This window comes from Labrus mixtus, chromosome 9, assembly GCF_963584025.1.
Source record: "Labrus mixtus chromosome 9, fLabMix1.1, whole genome shotgun sequence".
NCBI classification, from domain to species: Eukaryota; Metazoa; Chordata; class Actinopteri; order Labriformes; family Labridae; genus Labrus; species Labrus mixtus.
Genome location: NC_083620.1, coordinates 1,955,325 through 1,978,937, shown reverse-complemented (window position 1 = coordinate 1,978,937; position 23,613 = coordinate 1,955,325). Strand labels below are relative to the sequence as shown.

At 40.7% G+C, this 23,613-nt stretch overlaps 1 protein-coding gene across 4 annotated transcripts in view; it reads left to right on the top strand.

Moving 5' to 3' along the window:
* The first annotated feature begins 19,135 nt into the window (after positions 1 to 19,135).
* The window catches only part of fli1 (Fli-1 proto-oncogene, ETS transcription factor), a 33,423-nt gene continuing 28,945 nt past the window's right edge, over positions 19,136 to 23,613 (top strand). The window contains exons 1-2 of one of the 4 annotated variants that reach the window (XM_061045940.1): positions 19,136 to 19,326; positions 21,173 to 21,276. In XM_061045940.1, coding sequence (XP_060901923.1) covers positions 21,214 to 21,276 — 63 coding nt within the window. In that variant the 5' untranslated portion in view covers positions 19,136 to 19,326; positions 21,173 to 21,213. The remainder of the gene's footprint in view (positions 19,327 to 21,172; positions 21,277 to 23,613) is intronic. The other 3 variants (XM_061045942.1, XM_061045939.1, XM_061045941.1) reach the window with 3 other exon arrangements.

Genomic DNA, 23,613 nt, shown 5'->3' with positions numbered 1-23,613 from the left:
TGGACTGCAGAGATGCTGTACCTGCTCGCAGCGAGTCCCAACAGAGGAAGGAATAATATGCTTCACTTTTAGTCCCTCCCTCAATCATACGGTGATCCTCTCCAAATTCAGTTTTTTCCCTCTGTAAAGTCTTCTGGAGTTCACATGGAGAGGTGGTCCACATGCAGCCTCAGTGCAGGTGTGAGCTTGTGGAGAGTCTGAAATGGTCTAGAGTGGGTCTTTGGTTGACCTAATTTTTCCCCAGTCTAACAGCTGTCTAACTCCACTTTACTATAAGTGCAAAATAAATCAATTTGAAAAGTAGTTCAAAAAATATGGTAAACATGTAAGTTACTGCTTGTCATTTGGAGACATTGCTTACAAAATCCAACTTTTGAATTGCCCCTCTATAGGTAGAAAATAGAAGATAAAAGGCAGGAAAACATCACATGGAGGGAGGGTGTGAGGATAATGACAATGATCTTCCTATAGTGTTGTCATCTTTAAAAAACAAAACATGATTTGTTCTCAAACAAACCTATTTTTTTTAACTTGCTGTGAAATCTATCTATAATGTATCTGCATTATGAACCTCTGAAATCTGACATCCTGAAATGATCTGTCTTCATTTTTTTTCCAGTCTTGCAGCATTGAACCTAAAGAAGCATTTGCCTCTTGAATATATTTCTTTACTGTAAATCGTCGACTATCATATCGTTCTTCACCTGGCGCCTCCTGAGCCTGCAGCCGACAGCAGATGCATGTGTAGCGCTGATTAAAAGCAATGACAGAAACGTTGACTGCTCTTCTGCGAAATGACAAGTCTCCCCCCTGTACATTACAAGATCTAAATCCTCCTGCGCTGACTGGTGTTAGTGATAACTAGGTAAGGGTGTGAAGCGTTATCGATTAACTTTATGTGTTTATTTTTTTTTCCTGCACTGCGAGATCACAAGCTTTCCACTGCATTGCTACCTGTACAGCATAACGTGCAGTCTCTCTCTCTCTATCCCTAAATCTCTCTCTCTATCAGCTTAACACTCAACACTTGCAAGTCATCTGAAACACCTTGTGACTCCATGATAATTCCGTGACCCTGGTGCAACATTTGTTTGAATTAGAAAGTGCACGGTTCAAACCTTCTGACAGCCGCTGCTCTTAACAGTAAATCTTAAAAGTCTTGGGGCGTAGAGGTGTGTGTGTGTGTGTCTGTGTGTACCTATGTGTATGTAGGAGAAGAGCTGAAGGGTAAGAAAGGCGGGGGGGGGGGGGTCAATTCCAAGGTGAGAGGCGTGAAGAAGTACCATAAGGGGCTCAGTTGCAGGGAGCCTGCATTTTCTCAAGACCTCTTCTGAAGCCCTCAGGGCCTCAGCACCCCGGGGCCCTCAGGGGACACAGATGGGCAACACATCGAGGGCAAAAGGCGAGGGTATGACTTATTGCCATGTGGACAGAAAAGCCTGGGACGTGCCCCCTCTCGATGAGACCAAAATTGAATATGAGCGAGGATGAATGCGATCCAGATCTTCAGCTGATGCCCCGGCAATGCTGTTTCAATTAGCCGGCTCGCCAGTTCAAAGGCGAGGGCCCTCGATACACTTCTGCTCCGCATGAAGCCGCTATCATCACATCACAACCCCCCCTCCCCCCCTTGCCTTACACCTCTCCATTTTAGGTGCCACCTTTTTCCGATCAGCGCCTGGTTGTGCTTATGTTTTACATTAAACAGATAGTGAACGCCCTGCCATCACCACCTATAAAAACCATCAGTGCTTTATGGCTTTCACCATCACTTCCTCACTACATTCTTACAGTGCACTTCCTCACTACATTCTTACAGTGCATACATATGTGATTTACAATGAGATGAGTCCATTTTTACCTGACTATTTTTAAATAAAATAACAAAAGGCTTAATTTGCGGTGAATTTTCCTCCATAGCTGTTATCACACATGCACTCGTCTCCTGCCGAGGAAATCTTCATGAGTTATTTATTCCCATGTCGCTCACAGTATGATTTTTTTTCTAGTCAGACAAGGAGGGTCATAAAAAAGACATTGCAGAAATCCAAGATGGTGGATCCAGCAACAGTCTGCCTTTACATGAATGCTACATGTTAATGTACTGTATGTATTTGCAGAATCAACAAATGAGTGGATATTAACAAATTAGCAATCAGAAAAAAAAGTCAGATGAAGCTTCATTTCATGCACAATGATCTCACTGGTCCCCCCTGATTGTGTGATATAAACTTCATCATCACTGCCTGCTTGCTTGTGGTCACTTTTCTGACATACTTCCTCCAGCGTCCACACATCATCTTGATTGGGCTACACACAGAAATTGTCTTTATCAGTCAGGGAATCTGTAGCTGTTAATGGATGTACCATCAGTTCACTGAGTAAGTGGAGGAGGAGAGACACAAAGGATAGGATGAGCTACCATTGGCAGTCACTAGCAGATGAAAGTCTGGTGTGGCAACTGGTTTCACCTATAGACTGCAAATAGTTATACACAGTCGATGGTTATGCCTTGTATCTCAGTCCAGTTTCCTCCTTTTAAGATGAAAAGCCATCATATTTTGAATTTTGACTTGGTATCCAGACAGGTCATAAAACCTGAGTTAAATTACAATATGAGAAGATAAATATGTTTCTTTATTATTGAGATGCCAAAAGCAAATCAAGTTTTAATTGCCAGAATTTACACAACTTCCTTAAATCTAATGTTCATTTGTAATCTAATTACGTCCGTTCTCGTCCTTTGTGATAATTGTTGCAAGAAAGCTTAAAAAAAACATCTCTAGTAAAAACCAAGCCCACTTCCCGGTTTTATATCCGAACAGTTCAATTAATTTGAGATTGGATAGCGCTTTTCTAATCTTCTGACTAAGCGCGTTTACACCACAGATCACACCTACCCATCGGAAGTAACTAATCCCATTCATACACATTCACATGCCGCCTACGAAGCAGCAGGAGCAACTTGTGGTAAAGTGTCTTGCCTAGGGGAACATCGGACATGTGGCAGCAGGAGCTGGGAATTGAACCCCCAACCTTCAACAGATACAGATACAGAAGATGAAGTCTCTGCACACCCCTAGTTTGTTCAAACATGCAGCTCACCCAAAAAATGTGGAGAAATTTTGTGCATGTGTGAACACACCACATGACTGGCTGTGCTTAATTTAACATTGCTCACCTAAAAACCTGAATTCAGGAATCACAAATCTGTACCATATGACATAAACTGTGATATGTGACGCAAAGTTTAAGTGACAAGTTAATTCTCTACCTAAAAAGATACAGGATCTGGAGTCATGAAGGGCTCACAGTCCTGTACTTGCTAACAGTTCAAAAGTGACAATCCAACCATGTGGCACTGCTGAAAAATGCCGAAGTGAAATTACTTTGTTTAAAAGTTTTTTTTTCAGTCTGTCCAAATCTTGCAAACCTCAAACTTAAAGAACTAAACATAATGTTTGGACTGAGACAAACAAACGTTTTGTACATTAAACTATAATAATAACAGAAGGGACAGTCGTCTAGCCCTATTGTCAGCTTTAGCTTGGAATATTGATAATTTCTGTCAGCAAATTATTTATTCAATCCAGCACAGCAAACCCAGACTGCTCTCTGTACTCTGCTGCTTTTCTGTGTCTGTGTGAGCAGCTCCAGACTCTGAATCCTTTTGTCTCATTTTCTCATTTTGGATCTTCCAAAGATAGCGCTGACAGGTGATATTAATGGTCTTTTATTAGCATCGTGCTGATTGCCACAGATTTTTTGGAAGTGAGGGATAAGAAGTAAAGAGCAGGACAGCGGAAACGAAAAAAAAAAAAAGAAATAGAGAAAGAGAATTTGGAAGTCCTCCGCCCACTGCTTCTCACAGGAGATCGCCTCTCTCTTTGATAGCCTGCCCGAATCTGTTCCCCCCATAGAAACTGCCCTGCAGATGTTGTTGCTGTATGCCGACTACAAAGAAGGAGCCCTTTATGAGAAGAACATCTATTTTGGGCCTCAGTGTTTCCGAGCCGCGGCGCTCAGTGAGTGAAGCACAGGCCTAATCTTTCTTTCGCTGAAAACTCTGTTTTATTCCCTGCCCGTGATATTTTTAGATTAAAGGCCCATTCTAATGAATAAAGTGAGGATGTAATATTTTATGACAGTATCAATATGCCATCACTGCAGTGGGCTTGAGCCTTAAAATATCTCCATTGCTATTGGCAGAAGCAGAAGAGAAAGTGGGGAAATATGGGACAGTGAAACAAAGAGCTGGGAGAAACCTCTGTATCAGGCCTGACTAGATTCATTTACAAGTGTTTGTGGTTAAAACTCTCACCCTCACCAGCAGAGCTGTGACTTTGTTGCACTCTTGACTGGGGGGCAAAGGTTCTGGGGGCAATATTAGCTCTTGATATTATCTTTAATTAAAGCATGAATCCCCTCAGCCAAGTTGTCCAAACAGTCCTAAATAGGCCCTGTAAATCAGACAAACATCCTCAATATTTGATGGGTCGAGAGTGTGCACTATAGCCTCCAGATGGTTTGTGTTTCTCGAGTGTTTCACAAGGGATGGTACTGGACAGCGATCTTCTGTCCGAGTGTGCCTCTTGACAGAACGAGTTCCTGCAAGCCTCACGCTGAGTCGTTTGGATTTGTGCCTAGGTTGCTCTCTCTCCCTTTTCTTTTCTGTCCTCTCACTGTGTGGGTTTATCTCAAGGCTTTGTGTGTACTGAAGCGTTCCTCAGTCAATGTTATATTTAATTAATGGCATGCCGAACCACTAAATAAATCTGCTGTTGAAAACTCCACATTTTTCAATTTATTAGCCAGTCCAGCACACAACACAGAGTGCAGTGAGAGATCATGGATTTGCATGGATTTTATGTCATACTTCACAGCGTAAGAGATCAAGTGTCATTCCCAAACCTTATACCATCTTTAATAAGTGTAAACTTAACCTTGCTTGGCTAAATAACACCTCCCTTCGATGAAAGACAAAAAAAAGATGAGTGCAGTAAGATGAAAGGAAAAAGCAAGACATGGAGGGAGTGAAAAAGATGCTGAGTTCAACATGAACCGGTATGATAAGCTGCTGGACTGGCGCCAGAAATCTCCTCTACAATACACACACATGCATTCAAATATACACACAAACACCCCACCCAGTGGCTAGCTTGACCCCCCCTCCCCTCCCCTCCCCACCAACACACACATGTACACCAGCACCCCAGTGGCGTCTGCCGCACTAGTCCTCCTCATTAGAGTCCCAGAACGAGATGCTTGTCATGTAATTAGCTGAGGAGGTTTTCAGAACGCCTGTGTAACACACACTCTCATTAGAGAAGTGAGAGAAGGCTGGTGCAAGAGTCGGAGAGGCAGGCCTGGGAGGCACACAGACAGGGAGGACAATCAGTGAGACAGATTAGGAAACAGGGAGATATAGGGCGACATGGACAACAGGCCAGAAACAAATGCTGCTTGCAGTAAGAAAAATGGAAACTCATATCTTAAGGGGGGTTAGATTGAACCGTTCAACTGTCCCAAATTAGACCTGGTGTTGCTCCAAAACATACTTGCTTTGCTTTCTAAATTCAGCTAGTGTTCTTATTAACATGTTTAAATACAGCTGCAGGCATTTGTGTCAGTCTTAATGAATTTTTATTGCGGTCACTGGGCTTAAATGTGACGATAAGTGAGAAAATGTAATACATTTAAAATCACATAGAGCTGCTGTAGCTCAGTGGAGGAGTCGGTCGTCTCTCAACTGGAAAGTCGGGGCTCGATCCCCAGAAGCACATGTTTGGTGGGACCTCGGGCAAGACACTTGCAGGCACTGCTGCTTCTTCAGCGGCATATGAGTATGCCGTATGTGTATGAAAGGTATTGGTTAATACTGATAGACACTAGCAGCCTCTGCCATCAGTGTGTCAATGGGGAGGTGTGACCTTGGTGTAAAAGTGCTTTAAGTCAGAAGACTAGAAAAGCGCTATACAAGTTGAAGTCCATTTACCATTAACCATAATAACTAATATGTGCAAAAGATGATTTGACTGCTTAAAATGGGACATACACATTTTTGTAGTTCATTTCAACGTAACTCTTAAGGTTATATTTCCTAACCTTAAAGGGGCCCCCTTTCTCAGCGCTTACTCATTCACACAACTGTTTTAAACACAACATGGGGTTGTAAAGAGTCTGGCTTTATATGATTAATGCCATGTTAGCACTTGCAGCATTTCAGAATATCCTTTGTTACTTGTTGCAAGAAAGTGGTCATCATTTGCTCCACTTCATCCCAATTGTCTTAACACAGATAACTACATCAGTGTGTGTAGTGCCTGTCGGCTTTGTTCAGATCATCCTACCTGTGATGAGGTGTTGGGCCCGGGCTGTAGAGTAGGCCTTATCAGGGTGATGAGAGGGAAGAAGGAGCTACCTGTCAATGACTGCTTTTCAAGAGTCTGCCTTGTGTCCTGTGTCTGCTCTCCTTCACAGCCTCACTTCAATTTCAAATTCACACTCTTACCAGCAAACCTGGGTTGAATTAACTCCAGAACTTTTTTCCTTAACCACTACTGTTACAAATGAGTTTCAATAACTTTGAACCAACTGAAGTTAAATACCTATTTACTGGATACACTTTTTTATGTACAGTATAGTGAAGCTGTGTTATCTGATGCTATGAAACCACCAATAATGGATTAGAATTTATTAAACAGATGCTAACAGGTTTGTTTGTTTCCTTTATTTACTTAATTTGTAGTCCTCACAAATTCTGGACAAATTACAGAGTAACAGCTGCACCTCTCCCAATTGTCTGGAGAAGTTTCTCACAAAATAATATTGAAATGACCATAGAAATGTTTCTTCCCAGGACGGATGGTTTTCCTTCTTTAGCTGACGTACAAGGCTAACATGTCTCCGCATTTGACTGAATGCCTCTTAAAAACCACAAAATAACTTGAAATTAAAACATACTTTTGATAAACCTAACCATAAGGGAACCATTGTAATTGTTGCAGATTAATCCATGTAAACATTTAAATATCCAAGTAGCCTAGTTAACTGTTTGAACCTGGGCAGAGCATTGTTGGCATCACTTACATAATCTAATGACCTTTTTTTTTGTGGCACTTGTGGCTACAGCATGTGGAAGACACTTGTCATTTTGGAGAGGGCATACTACCCACAGCTAGGTAGGTAGAAAGCCATATTAACCATTCATTTGGAATAAACGAAGAGCATGTCTATAATTTTGTGGCTGCCATTAAGCTATAAAGAGAAGTTCAACAATTAAAGCCAAGAAATGCTGATTAAAAAACTGAGTTGAAATATTTTTAGCACCTTGTAAATCTGGACCGGAGGGCAGTAGTCTAGCCGTCTTACAAAAAACTGGCTCTAGATTAGGGGTTCCCTGAGGGTCGTGAGCCACCAAGAGCGGGGTCATCAAAAAATAAAAAATAAGTTAAATTATTCAAAATTGTATACTTTACCCTTTATTGTAAAATGGTTCAATATCAAGTAAAACCACATCATCAAGTGAAATAAAAATTATTTGAATATGTACAAATATGTCAATTGTAAGTTTACACATGACAGCAACAATGTAGGTGTCGCAGGTCTTTACTCAAAACAAATGCACACAACCTTGTTTCTGTTTATTAAGATTAAGATTCTTTATACACTTCATCAACAAGTTCAGCAACAATTCAAAGTGCTTCACACAAGACATCCAAAGCATCATGACAAAGGAAACAAACATGTAAATGACTTCTATTGTGCTTCTAGCCTCCTTATAATAAATAATTATTTTTTAATAATTGTATGGTTTTTAGACTCTTGTATTATTTTGTAATGTACTTTTGTGTTACCAGTGTTTGGATAGGCCTATTAGTGCGTGTGGCTGTGTGCTACTACATCATATGCCTTAACCAACTCCAGGGACAGTGGGGGTCCCCAGTCTCTGGAACCCCTATTTTGGGGGTCGCGATCTGAAAAATTTGGGAACCCCTGCTCTTAAGTTTAAATAAAGGAGCAAAACTGACTAAAAAATATGGACTACAGTCTTCTTGCTATAATGTTGACTGACAGCAGTAAGGAGGGGCTCTGCTCTGTATGAAGAATGTTGAACAAAACCAGCAATTGAGCAAGGTGAAGAAAGTTTGTTTCAGGTAATAGAAGTCGAAAACGATAAGTCCATAGGAGATGGAGTGATAAATTGGGAATTCTCTCTCCTTCACTTGCTTTGAGTGGAGTAGCTACTCAAACATTTTCAAGTCTTGCTGAATACCATTCTTTGATGCAATACGACCTGAAATCAATCAATCAATTTATCAATCTGTATTTGTACAGTGCCAGTTCATAGCTAATGATAACTCAAGAAACTTTACAAAAATAAAAACCATACTCTTTGAAATAATACTTACAAACACCAAATACAACATTATTCCACCATTGAGAAAAGCACGTTGCAACATTCATTCAATGAACACATTCTTTTTAACAGGCAGATAACATTGAGCAGAACCAGACTGATGTTGAAACGTCATTTTCTGGGACTGTATTATGCAGTGTGCATGTGCAGACCGTGCAAGCTGCCTGTTACAGTTGCTCTTGTTTGTGTTCTCTTCTGATTCTGATTCTATTAGGTTTGCAGAAACAGAAACAGAGATACAACTAAAGCTGTTGCACACAAAAAAGCGCGCCTCTTCAGTGTCGTCATGTCACTAACACATCAGATATCAATGAACTGATTACCTTGGGGGGTTGGAGGGGTATATTAACTACTAATGTTTTTGTCTCAGTTAAGATTTTTCAGTCAAGTAAATAAATGAACTTAAAGATTATAGCAGTGTCTGTCTTCATTAAAATAGAAAGAAAGGTATAATGCAAAGACAGCAACAACAACAGTTAAAAATGTTGATGGTTAGAATGCCAGTAACGCCGTGTTTCCATTGAAGTATGAGACTGTTGTCAGTAGATCTGTAAATGAACAGATGATGCCACTAGTGTCCTTTGCGAGGAAGTGCATGTCTCTAAGGATGGATAGAAACCTAGAATCTACCTGAAGCCATGGGGGAGAGGCTCATTTTGTCCTTTTTAAAAAACCTGTATTTCATGTGAAAACTGACACATCTTACTATGTGATTAATATGAAACTGATAAAGGGTTAGGGTTAGGGTTAGGGCTAACCCTAAAACGATATTTAAGCAGATTAGCATTACTCAGATACACTATGTGTTTAAACTAGATGAACAAGTTATTTTTAATCATACATACTGGTTTTGCAATCAACATTTCCAACTAAATTGTAGGAAATAGCTTGTTAGCTAGTTAGCAGCCTGTTGGCTAAGCTGGAACACTGCCACATGGTCTGTCCAAAATCCACAGGAAATTTACATTTTTGAACGTACTAGATGTACATTAAGTACCAAAGTACTGAGGAGAGGAGTTCCGCAGGCACATCAGATATCACCCATAGGAATATATGGACTTCTGGTTGACTTGCATTTGTACATATACATTAGTGGAAACTAGTTGTAATATTGGTCCAAAAAAAGTATGTGTACAGGAACAACAAAGTATGATAACTGACAGATCCTTCTAATGTTACCTTAACAACTATGACAACTGAATGAGGACTGATTATGGGAAATATAGCAGTTGGAGTCGGGCAGTTTTAAGATTCACTTTGACACACATGATCCTTGTCAAGATGATGTTTTCATAGGTTGAGCTTGATGGAGCTTGACTGAAATGTGGATGGGATTTCTTCCCTGTGTTGGAGTTGTATGTTGACAGAACATAAATCAGAACATCATCCTAATACATCAGGCTCGAAAAGAGTTGGTTAGTCCTGCTGCTCTTTCTGCCAATGCATTTTGCTGCTAAATGGGCCTTCCTTATCCATACCCACCTGCAATACAGTGTGTTGGCAACTCTGGGAAGAGGGTGCAAAGATTTATCCTGTAAGTATAGGGAAAACATTGACACGCCAAGAAACAACAACAACTGGGACAGTAAAGGGACTTCAGCCTTTTTCACTGTTTTCAACAGGCAAGTATTTCAGTTCTATGTGTTGGTGAAACTCTGTAGGGCTAATTGATTTGGGCATCAGAACTGTGGATATAATGCTTAATTATACAGCTTCGTCCTTCGCTAATGTAATTGTACATTTTTCTGACATAGTAGTTTCAGAGACCGTACTATGGAGGGTGATGAGTTTGTTTCATCATTGTCTGTAGAGGTGGAGAGTTTTCACATACCTATAAGGTTATACAACATCAACTGATGTCAACAGAAGCAGAATAGATCATACCCAGGTCTTGATTGCAGTAAAGCTCAAAGTGTTCTCCCGAGAGATTTATGACAAATAGCAACAGTTGCGTCATTTTGAAGTTTTCTGATAGAGTGTGCTAAGATACTATTCTGGTCTGGTTTGGGCAAGTGTAACCACAGTTTGAAAAATCCACTGGAGAAAAGGTACAGCTACAGATACAAAGGCTTTGATTGATAAGGTTTCACTTTGGAACCATGGGTGCAAGCACAAACACAGTACAGCAGGCACCCACTGGGAAATGTTCATGTCTCACGGTTCAAGTACTTTGTTTTTTTGAGGATCAAAGATGGTTTAGTATCTTTCCAGATAATCACACCCTGATATGACGCAATAGTAAGCAACCCTGGCAATTACAAATTCCTTGTGCCATACCCAATTTTCTATTCTGATTCCAACGATACATTTCCCGAAGATGTCCAGGCACTGTCCATCAACTGAGCAAGCTTGCTAAGGAGTTTGTTATGTGCCGTTTTTCAAGAATGTAGATCTGATCTTCAAGAGTCAATAGCAGTCCCATCTGGATGTGAGTCAAATTAATCACGCATTAACTGTGTATCGTCATTTTAAGACTCTAATGAAGAAGTAGATTTTTTCCCCTTCAGCAGTGTCCAATGAACATTTCTCTGTCAGTTTCAGGAGAGTGGAAGTTAAAGGGATACTTCACCCGTTGAAACATGAATCTGTATTGACATTGGGTCATATATGTAGTAGAAATGTGAAATACATTTTGAAGTTGGTGCCTTCTTGGCCGAGAAAAGGCAGAAAGTGTCTTTTTGGCTCATGTGGATGAAAGACACCAAATCCCAGAATGCACAGCACCGCAGGCCACTCCCACTAAGGTCAGGTTTACAGACATTTACTTCAACACATGAGGCCATTTCCTCAACTGATTCAGAGATTTCTTCCAGAATTGATCTTGGAAATTCCTGTCAGAAAACAGACTCTATGTTTGTGTCCATAGACAAACAGTGAGAGCACCAACACTACCAGTCCGCCCCAGCTCGAGCCGGCCCCGGCTCCTCGTCCTCACCGCTGCTGGCTCGGCAGCAGCTGCCTCGCCGCTATATTGCGGTTCGTAGAGATAGCCACACGAACATCCGATTCGAGCCTTCAAAATCCCCTTCATCCATATCAGTTTGAAGTTGAAACATAATGTTAGCATAGCTTCCAAGCAATATGGCAGACGTTAAGTTTAGATTCTGGGAGTGAGTTCCCACCCACTGATCTGTGATTAGTCTGTAGCTTCAGTGGTCGAAAATATAAGGAACTAGTGTTGTAGTTCCACCCCGCTAACCGCAACAGCTTCCAGTGACGCAATATGACGATATTTGTGTCACTGGAAGCTCCTTTTCAGACTCAGAAATACAAAGATTTCCCATCTCAGGGGAAAATGAGGGAGGGATGCATGACCATTCAAAAATACTACCAGGTTTCTAATGATACAAAGCTTAATGCAAATGGGTGAAGTATCCTTTTAACAAAAACTAGTGTTGACTTAAACGTCTCTATTTATGCATAAATTCACCCTGCATACATTTTTAATGGAGTTTGATAAAGAGAGATCCTTTAATAATAATATATATTGCTTAAAACATGGCACCTTCGATAGATAAGTGATAAACTGGAATATTCACCAAAGTAGAAAACTTAAATATAAGTTGTTCCTAACTTCAGTTTTTTCATTTGCTGCCACTAAAATGTTGTTCTCCACTACATTTTACAAGAAAATATTGTACATTTAATCCACACGTGAACTTTTAAACAAGTAAAATATATTAATATGATGTGATGCAGAGCTATTTGGGCGGCTATGGCTCAGTTGGTAGAGTCTGGCATCTCTCAACCAGAAGGTTGGGGGTTCAATCCCCAGCTCCTGCAGCCACATGTCCAATGTGTCCTTAGGCAAGAAGCTTAACTCCAAGTTGCTCCAGCTCATTAATCAGCTGTGTATGAATGGATTAGTTACTTCTGATGGTTACTTTACAGAGCAATCTCTACCATCAGTGTGTGAATGTGTAGGTGTGACCTGCAGTGTTAAAACACTTGAAGTAGTCAGAAGACTAGAATAGCACTATACAAGCTCAAATCCATTCACCATTTATATGCCTTCTGTTTCCTCTGTTGAGTTCTATAAACTGCTATATAGGCTGTTAAATGAAAAAAAAAACACTTTAAATAATATTTGTTTTAGAGCAGTTATGAATAGTTTTTGTATGTAAAATAACTAACTACTGAGTTTCATGGATCTAGAAAGGGCTTCTCTCTCCTCCAGTTTCAAACTTACTCCCACTCTCTCTCTCTCTCTCTCACACACAAGCAGCCAGTCACTGCTGTCTTAGCCGGGTGGTGTTTCTTTGTTTCTCCCCAACTTTTCACCCTCAGTCCACTGCTCTGATTCCCATTTCCAACCACCAGCCGCCCCCACTCACCAACATCCCCCCCCCCCCCCCCCCCACCTCCTCCCCTGCACTCCCACCTCTTACTGAGCAGAAACAGAGGTTATTTTTAGAGCTTGGTTGAACGTTTAAGGATGTTAAGTTCACATTGTGCCATGGATTTTCAGGGAGGAAACATGCGTCTTCCTTTTTTTTGCCCCCTAACTCCATTTCATTTCCTTCTCTGCATCCTCTCTTTCCTCCTCAGAGCCCACTCGTCAAAACACCCTTTACCCATACACTTTCTCTTTCTTCCATACACCAGAAGCACCACAAACATTGTTGACACAAAACACCTGACATGCTCTCAACCACCTCCTCACAACTACATAATTCTCACATTTGCTGATTCTTTCTTGTCCTTGTTTTCTCTCTTCCTATAGCACCAAGCTTCTTCTTCTTTTTCAAGACTATGCAATCTTGGCCTACTTATCCAATCTGCTGTCTTCCTATGGCTGTATGAAAGATGCTTCAAATTTAGAGCCTCACTATGTTGATCTCCCAGACCTTTAGAGTTGATATTGTGGTTTACAGAACATACCAAAAACTATAAATTGTATACAACGGTGAAACAACAGTCATGACTTCCTGACAGCTAATCGAATGTTGGTTTTCCTGTCACTTGTCAAGTTTTACTTTTTTTTTAAAAACATATAGCACAGGTTTTGATACTCAAATGTTAGGGGTCAAAATGATCTGACTTGCACACAGGGAATGCACTTTTTTTTGTTATTGGGGAACTTTTCAGGGTACCAGTCATGGCAAAAGCTTGAGAATAACTTCAGCAGCATAAACGCTGTGATTTAAGTTAATTTTTCAGAAGTTACGCAGTCAAGTGTTTGAAACTTAACATCAATGAGAAAAGTTTCCAACACTTGCCTGACATAACACCCTACTTGTTCCACAGCTCAACTCTGCCCTCTATCACTCGATCTCTGTAGTGCAGCTGCAGTACCAGTTAACCTGTCATATCATCAGAGTAGCATGACAAACCTCAAATCCACTTGTCAGCTGAGCTTTGAATAACATTATCCTTACTATAATTGTTTTTCTTTTAATCTTTTATCACTTTATGACCCTCCAAATAGAAATCTCTTAATCTACTTTTTTTTTTTAAAAAGACTATAGCTGATATACATTTTGATCTGACGAGGCCTTCTATCAGAATGCAATCAGAGAGCTGGCATGGCCGCCTCACGGCTTCTGTGCATCTCACAAGCCGTCTCAAATAGCCCTCGCCATATGTTAACACTTTACCCTCCAAATATGCACGATGACAGCGTTGCTATGTCTCTTTAAGAGCTGGCGTGGAATGCTGTGGTTTTCCTAGGCGTTTGGGGTAGTGCCCTCACCCACACACATAAACACAACCCTTAAAGTGACTGTGACTCACTCTGCTGCTGAAGCGCCCTTCTACTCTTGAATTCTTACATCCCTACACCTATCCCTGTCTGCCCGTATGAAGATGTTTTCTAGCCATGTCGTATGGCCTTCTTCCTTTTTCTTAACTTGATTTTTAAAAGAAAAAAACTAAACTCTGTCCTGACCTCATCTGGCAGGCACCGTGAGAGCATGTTTCCTGTTTCACTTGTTTGTTTGTGCCACAGGTGGAAAAGGAGGGTGTTGCTGTTGTCTTTGGCGCCAATGACCTACATGGCTTTATTTTAGAATTTCAAGTGGTTCCCAATAGAAAAACAAACATTTTAGATGTTGGTCTATTAAGGTTATATTTGCATACAGTATAATGTCTTTAGATTGATCATCATTACATACAAATAAATACAAAGGGAAAAAACATGTTTTTTTCAATGAAGAATCTTCTTGAATCAACAACAAGAAAAGAGAATTACTTGTTTATAACATCTTCAATGCTGAACAAAAGGATACCCGAGTCCTCAATGAGGCACTTGTAGCTTGAGCCAGAGAGCCCTCCAGTGGTAACATGAGGCACTAGCTTTCCCCATGAATAGGATCAATAGGCAACCTCCCTTTATTAGATCCAGATTTGACCGTCTGAAGGCACAGATGAATGATTTTTGTAGTCTGGTGAGCAGCCCACATCGAGTTCAGCCTGTCAGACATGTCTGGGGGGACGTGGGGGAGGAAAGAGAGGCGCGGGCCTCAAAGTAAAAAGCCTTGAGAATGCGGGACGGGGGTAAACCCTAAACCTGAGAGCTCAGCTCAGGCCAGCAGCCTTCCAGGGAACAACACTTTTCTTATTGAGCCAGCAGGCCAGACCCAAATGAGAGGTGACAGCATATTCATTTCACTCAGTGTTTTTCTTTAAGGGCTTTTTAAAATGCTGCTGAATGATGAGCGGTCAGTGGATTTATAGTCCGGGGATGATTTAGGCTTTCTAAATGGCACTCCCCCCCCTCTCCCCGCTCTTGCTTGTACTGTTTTTTTCCACAGGAGCATTAATTTTCAGGGTCTTTATTTCAGCCTAATGTTTTTCATATAGGGATGGCCCTCTCCTGGAAACCAAGATTGATTTAAGATGTAAAGTGAGCAACCAGTTTCCCATGCCCAGTCTGTACTCGGGACAGGGTGTGTCCACACTTACAGCTGAATTGACATAAGATAAGTGGTCTGGGAAATCCATGTATTTACCCTCAGTAAGAGAAGAACTCCACAGTATTTTGTGCTTTTTGATAAGTGATGCTATGCAAACACACTGTGGATGCATAAAGCGCACACACACACACCAGCCCCACATCTACTCTCTTCTCTTTGGATTAAGTGCATACCAAAACATATTGTGTGTAATGACAACATGCATTCGGTCTCGACACCATATGTCGCTGCACAAACATCCACTCTCCGAAGCTCTCGTCTCAGCATAACCCCCCCCCCCCGGGGGGCAAGAATACCAAGACTGAACAGATGAGGTCACGCAGTGGACGCATCAGCGGTTAGCTGCAGACCTTGGTGAGTGGCAACACATCAGGAGGCATTGGGAGGTCGTTAATTTATAGGGATGCTATTACCTTCATAAATGCTCGCCTCATAAAAAAGAATGCCTTGCTTTAATTTAATACTTCCCCTTGCTAATTATCACTGCGCACATGAGTGGGCTGCTGTCTGTGCTCTGTGTGAGCTGGTTCAGACAAACAAGCAGAATCAAAGTTTGGGTGATTTTCTTTAAATGGTATTGTTCAGAGCTCTGAGTTATGTTGTGTTAGTCCTGTAAAGATGGATGATTTTTGGGCCAACAGAGTAGAATGGTTAGGGCTTCCTTACCAGCATTGTGCTGTTCAGTGTCAGGAAATACACCTCATGTGTGTCAATAAGGCCTCTCATAAATCATCCTAACACTATTACCAGTATGATACAATCAGAATCAGAATCAGAATCAGATTTATTGTCCAGGTATGCTTACACACATAAGGAATTTAACTTTGCTGAACTGTGCTCTCTTATGTACAGGTACAACATTAAATATCAACAATAAACATAATAAGAAAAGACTAATATTTACATGACTAAATATGAAACAGTGCAGTGGTGAATAGTGCAAAAGATGCTGAAGTAACATGATAAGTAAAATGCAGTTATGTGAAGGATGTCAATTACAGTATTTGCATAAATAAGTGTGCATATATTATCATTTAAATTAATAATATATATATATACATATATGTATATTCACAGTGATGGTATAATACAAGTATTAAGGTGGATAAGTTGCACTCTTTTAAACTCGAGCCCAGTGCTTTCACATGTTCACTGTTCACTCTGTGGCCCATGACTGCCTATAAGTTTGCGTGAAAAGATTTGATATTGTGCCCTGCCTTCCCTGGTGCCACACTGCCATTTTCTTTCTCCCCTGAGGAGTGAAAGAAAAGGGGGGCTGGAATGGAACCGATTTCCATCTCCAGATCATCTCTCAGTAGCCCCTTCAGCTAAATAAATAAGTCATTACAGTTCAGAGTAAGGAGCTTCATTTACTCTGAGAGATGTAATCTCAGATGTCTGTAGGTTGCCCACATCATCTCAAATACAAAAAGTGTTTTTAGTGGAATCCCAAGAGAAGGACCTCTGAAATGTTAACATACCAGTAACAGAAAGACTGGCATGTGGATGGCAGATTGTTTCGTCTCACTGAAAAGCTTGATTCTTTAAAAAAATAAAGAAGGAGATTCTGTTAGTGACTCTATTATAATATTTATATGGTCAAATATATTTCATAAAAGAGACACAGAAGACCATCAGGAGTCTTGTCTGAGCCATTAACAAGCGGCATAATCACTCCATTTTTGTACGATGACCAAAAACAAGAAGTCCTGGATGGTGCCAGGTTTGATGAGAAAACAGGCAGAGGACATGAAGCATTTGTCAATGTTTGTATTTACTGAAAAAACTCAAGAATTACTGTTACAAGCCAAATAAATCACATGGACAGAGTTTAGAGAACCACATTAGATCACTTCAACAATCTGATATCTGATGGTGCTGTTTGAATGATCATGTTTGCAGCTCACCAGGTTATAACAAGTGCTAGTAATAAATTGAGCAAGCCACAGCCTGGACACTTCATGGTTTAGGACATTAACATTTCAACTTGAAACAGTTAAATCTAAGAATGTCAGAGACTTTTACAACTTTACCCTCAGTGTTGTTTTCTCATATTCTATAACAATCCACTGAAATGGGATGTAACATTATTAGTAAGGTTTTTGATGCTGGTTGAAAAGTGACTCCTGGTGAAAGGTTAAGTAACTTTTGACATTAAGAGTTTACAGCAAAAGCTTTTTTTTTTTTTTACATGATGTCTAAATAAGAAGTGCTCCTTTATTTCAACGTCTTAGTAATTACAGAATATAACTAACAGAATATGTTCACCAGGCTTTATGTACCTAACTTTTTCTTTTCTTTTTTCTTTTAGAAATTAGTAGTTGCTGTTCAAATGTGTTAGAAAACTTCTTCTCCTGTATCCTGAGGAAGGCAACACAGCAGGCGCGTGAATGCCATTTTTCAGTAAAACGGATGTTGGGATTTCCGTCCATTGTTTCGTGCTGGGAACACTATTATCAGTGTTGTTGTTTTTAATCATTGCATTAGGAAACGGTGCAACAAACAGAAGGTCTAGCCGGTGATGAAAGACGACCTTTTTGCCAGATGACCCCATCACTGTGAAAAAAAACAAAAAAACAACCCATGGAGACGGATTGGAAGCTTTTTTATTCAGTCTAATGGGCTCTAATTGTGTGATTATTTAGCCTAATTCAAGTGGTTTTTTTTGTATTTATTTTTGTCCTAGAATCTCCACAACGTACGTCACCTGGGTCTTCACTCCTCTGAGACGCCTGGTCTGGAATACATGAACAAGTTAATGACACTGAGCATCTTTATGCTTGTCGCTTTGTCCTCATTAAATAAGTCTAATTGACTTGTCTTTGATTATACTTAAAGCCTCTCCAATGCAACAAGTTATAGGTTTCTGCTCTTTTTTTTTCACTTTGGTTGCTCTCCGTGAAATAGCGACCTTGATGGGGCTATAAAATGCCACGGTTGGGCGACTTTCCTCACCGTGAATTGCCCCACATCCTTTGGGGGTGGGGGGGGGGGGGGGGGGGACTCTTGGTCGAAGATGAGGGCAGCAATGTGAAGGAAATGAAGTTAGTGAAGTGAGTGGGGTCAACTGGGCAGGAAAAGACAAACCCGCTGCAGAGGAACTGCTGCTGCGGCTGTATTCCTGCGGGAGCTGTCACCATGAGGACACACAGGAACATGAATGACATGAATATCTGAACACAAACACAGAACACAAGTATGCTGCTTAAGGTTAAGTGTTTAAAAAAGTAACAATTAATATAAATGTTTACATGAATGTATTCATCAGAGGGCGGAAGTGGCTTCTTTATGCAGAGCACAGGTGTAAATTGATTCTCTATTTATTTTTTAAACACATGAAGCTTGATACTTGTAAATTAAATTGTAATAGTTCGGTAAATAAATACAAGGACGGTTGATGAGATATACTGGAATAAATTCCTTCTTCTATAACAGACTCAGTCAACTTCTTAAATTTCAGAAGGGAAGTTTACAGGTGAGAGAATAAACAAAGTCATATTCCTGGGAATAAAAAATGTGTGTTTTCAATGAGCTCTGTGGTGCTTTTGAAGTTCTCTGTTTATGCCCAACTGTTGCTCACATATTTGTGAGGTGTATTATTTTTTAAACCTCTGAGGAATACTTCTGAGAAATCCATCTCGTAACAATTAAAACATTATTAGTTTTTGTTATCATATTCTTTACAATAAGGGATTTATAAAGCAGATTTATGACGCTCTGCTTTTCCCTTATTTCATGGTTCAGTGGCCTCACACGGCAGGCAAGGGGAGGTTTTCTCTCGCTGCTCATTGGTCGCGGCTTTCCCATCTCAGCAACATTTCCATTCATGCACCCTGCGCTCCTTTTCAGCCCCTTTCCAAATAACTCAACTGTCATCGGCATTGGGAAACGGCTTTGCCAGGACGGGACTAATTATTTAAAATTGGTGGAAGAGTGATCAGATCGAAAAAAGAAAAGAAAGAAAGGATCAAACGACCGACACTGAAGCGACAGGTGAGTGAGAAAAGCAGCTTTACAAAAGTGATTCGTGTCCGTGGAAGTTGTGTTGAGACAAACTCTGCAACGTAGATGTGCATGCACGACAATAATCAATCATTTCCGCATGTTTTATGGTTCTTATTGATGATCGGTCTTATTGTAAACAGATTGAAAACAATAGTTTAACAGAGGTGGATGTTCCGGAATGACTCTAGGCTAAATTGAAAGTAAAGCCTGCATTTGTCATTGTTTTTTTTTATGATTTAATCAATATTAGATATGTCTTCACAAATAAAGTTTCACTTCATATTCTGTGTTGAATTTAGTTTTTAAAATCGAAAAACACTGCTCCCGAGCTTGTGTCAGCACACCTAATCGCAGACTCACTCAGATCTATGCGTAAGAAGAAGAAAAAAAAATGGAATGCGTATTAGCTGGGAATCAGTTGGCTCTCGTTTATGATGGATAACAGCAAGGTAAGATGCTTAAAATGTAACACTAGAGGGGTCCCAGCCCACGGGGCTGTCTCGGAGGGAGGTTCACGCCGTTATTCACCAGTCCTCCTCTGCCTAATTGGCTGCAGATGCGGTACCCTATGCTCTTTTTACCGCGCAGAAATTGGATGCATTTGGGGAACTTTATGGGGCGAGCCTTGCGTTTGCCTGCCGAATCCAAACACACACACACACACACACACACACACACACACACACACACACACACAAAGAAAGAAACATTGGTCCCACACACGAACATGTTTTTAAATTATACCACGTTCATATACGACCATCTTCCATAGATTTTCATGGGAAGGAATTAAAAAAAACGTGAAATTGCGCTGGAAAAAAAAGTAGCCCAATTAACCCCCTGATCGCGTGTAAGTAGGTTTTAATTGTTAGATTTTTCGTCTCTTCCTCGCTAAATTATCCTGTCAGGTATTGGCCCAATATCACAGGGCCCATAATATGCATTCGCCACTAATTATACTAAAGCGTAGAGTATCTCAAAGGTTCCTGATTGTATATTCATAATCCTGCAGGTCAGAACTCTGAACAGACTGGAGGGAGAAGGACGTCCTAATTGCCCTGTTAAGATATTTGGGACTTTAACAGTGCGTCCTGGTGCCAATATAGTGGTCTATATAAATGTTCATATGCTTAATCACACAGTCTATATAACAGCCATTTGTGATGGTATGTGCCACTGCCTTCCTAATAATTGCACGGGGAGGGAAGGGCTAAAGACACCGTCCTCTAAGTGCCCTTTCACCCTAGACTTTGTAAGCTGCACTTATTAAAGCGAAAAGTGTTTCAATATGTGGTAAGCTTGAGGGGAAAACGTGATGGGGGTTGGGATGGGGCCCTGTTCTTCTTGCTGCCCGGCTCCTTTTGGAGTAATCCATCCATGGTAGCAGTAGTTCAGTGGTGTAATTTCCATCTGTTGATGTTGTTAATGTACGGACAGAGGTAATTAAAACGTAGCCCTATCTAATAACTCTTACTACGCTAGAAGAAAAAAAAGGCTTCTCTCCGAATGAATCAAGGGATTATGTGTGCAGTCAGACATACAGGGGGCCATTAAGCAAATTTGACTTTCCCCTTTATTTTGCTGGAAGTGGTAACCCATGAGTGCCCTGAAGTGGAAGTTCACAAAACCCGCGGAACTTTGTGGATGTTTGCTTCAACACAGGCCTGTCGTGTCAAGTGTGGGGCCACAAGTGATGTCTTGATGGCAATAAGAATAAAAAACGAGTTGTTTTGTCTCGAGAAAACTTAGATAACCATGAATTAAGTCAACATATGAAGTGAAAAACAAAATAGTAGTTGTCTTATTGTTATTTCTGTCTGATTTCCTTTATCAGGGCCCACTGGACACTGAGCACCCCTGGGCCTGTCTGTAGACATGTTTCAGACTGTCCCTGACACGTCGTCTTACGTCAAGGTAAGACACCACCGTCTCTACCAGGTAACGTTGGAAGGGCTAACTGGAGTCTTCCTTTCTTTTCTTTTCTTTTCTTTTCTGTTTAACTCAGTCTGTGACGATAAACCATCTTTCCTTAAATTGTCTAGAAAGTAAAAAAATAAAAACAACAACATTAGGCTACTTATTTCATCCTAGTCTAAAACTGGATGTTACACATCAGTCTTTATATTTAACATATGATCTTAATTTAAAAAGACGTGTTTTTTTCCACATTTGAATTCAACGTCTGTACATAAACCTTGTCTAAGGTCCAAAATGCTTCTGTTATTGCTCGTTATCGTATTTGACGTCACCCCCCTTCTCTCTCTCTCTCTCTCTCTTTCTCCCTCTCTCTCTCTCTCTCTCTCTCTCTCTCTCTCTCTCTCCTCCCTAGCCCTGACTGTGTAAATAAAGCAAACAGTGCACATCTGGTTTTCACATTTAAAAAAAAAAAAAAGCATCATGCTCATATGGCGCAGCATGAATACCTGCAAGTGCTACATACGCTACCTGAGACACTGGAACCATTTAAAACACATCTTGTATAATTGTATATGACCATATAATATCCACATAATGCCAAGTTGTGCGTGCACTTTGCTCGCAGTTGTGTCAGTTCATTTGGCTGGCTCCTTGACGTTTGCTCACGTCGAGCAGAATATTGCTGAGGGGTGACTGCTCGGATTGTGCCTCATTAAAATGGACCATTGTGCAGCAGCGAGCTATGGTAATATCTTCATAATCAAGGTATTTTCCAAGGGAGACTTTGCTAATGTTTTGAAGACTTATTCCCCCTTGAATAAAGGCTCTTTTCATCCAGCTGCAGCGTTTGTGCCACTGCAGAGAGACTCCACGTTTCAGTGCTCGGAACAATTCCTGATTTGTTGTGAGAGAGTTGAATAGCTGGGAAGGTTTAAACGTGAAAATGTTTCTTTTTAAACGAGTATTTTTGCCCCTTGAAAATAGGCAATAGGTCAATGAGGGGCAAAAGGGGTTTTGGTTTGGGTTTAAAAGGCTATTTAAGGAAAGTATCCTTCATTTTTAGATCATAATATGCTTTGCTGTGGAAACAAAGCCTCCATTATCTCTGTTTGATCTGGTTCCAACAACGTTTTGTTTTTATTATTACTATTATTCTGCCCAGACTTTGCGTGTCGTTTTTGCGTGCAAAGTGCCTCGCTCTGTGGCTCACTCACATTCAGGAGATATTGGTCAGAATGTGGCACGCCTCAATACAACATTTTAAAAGAAATATTCCTCATTCGAGCGAATCCACGGCCCAGATTTTTGGTTTTGTTTGGTTAAGGCCAGGCGAGACTGGAACTCTCCAATAAAAATAAATCTCAAATTAATTATGGCCTAGAGCGAGGGGCCAGACAGTTCGTGCTTATGTGTGCTGCAGACTCCACGCTTTGCCCTCAGTATTTTGACTCGGACTGCCTTCTACCCCGGGAGAAGGAATGATCTGAATACAAGTCTGCAGTCTAATAAACAGCCAGTTCTGCAGGCTCATATTGAAAAGCGACTATTTCTTGAGTAGAATAACAACCAAACCAAATAGCTCCCCACACAAGTCATTATTTTTGATCACTTTCTTCCCGCGGAGCTGCTGGCCTTAGGTGCAGTCTTATGTGTTCCACCAACAACACTGGAAAAAAAACATGATAATTATTGGACTACAAAGCAGTAGAAAAACAATTAAGATAATTTAGATCAGGACACCTCAACAGGAATATTGACTTTGAAACAGGAAACACAGTTTAGAAACAATTACCAGAGTTGTTCTCCAAAGACGGTCTTAAAACAAGGAGCTTGATTGAAGTTACCCCTTAACATGTACTCATTTCTTTATACCTCCAGTTTCTCTGATTGTTACGTATTTTAAAGCCTATATGACAAATAAAAACCTTTATTTTCACGCTCTGTCATTTCAGCGTGTGACCAATTGCCATACACTAAATCTTAGTCGATCTTCATAGAAGCCAAAAAGGAAAGCAAAAGCCAAACAATTGAGAGACTGCTGAACATAAACTGTGCATAGTGTCCGCCCACCCCTGGCTGGTTGCCCCATGCAGTGGAGAGACAGAGGAGCTACTGGCTCATGGTGTAAGGGAGAAATGTCTGGCTGTCTAGTTCCAGCGTGGAGCCAGATGTTTTGTGGTTCCCTGTGTAAACCAACTTGCATCTGTTTATTGGCCTTCCAAAATGTTTGTTACCACTGTATTCATTATGGGCTTGGTAGGTCCTGGACCCCCAGCCACCCTGATGATTTCTATGGCATGGATGGAAGGTATTCTAATACAGGGAGAGAGTGATCTTGTTGGTTAGATATTTTTATTT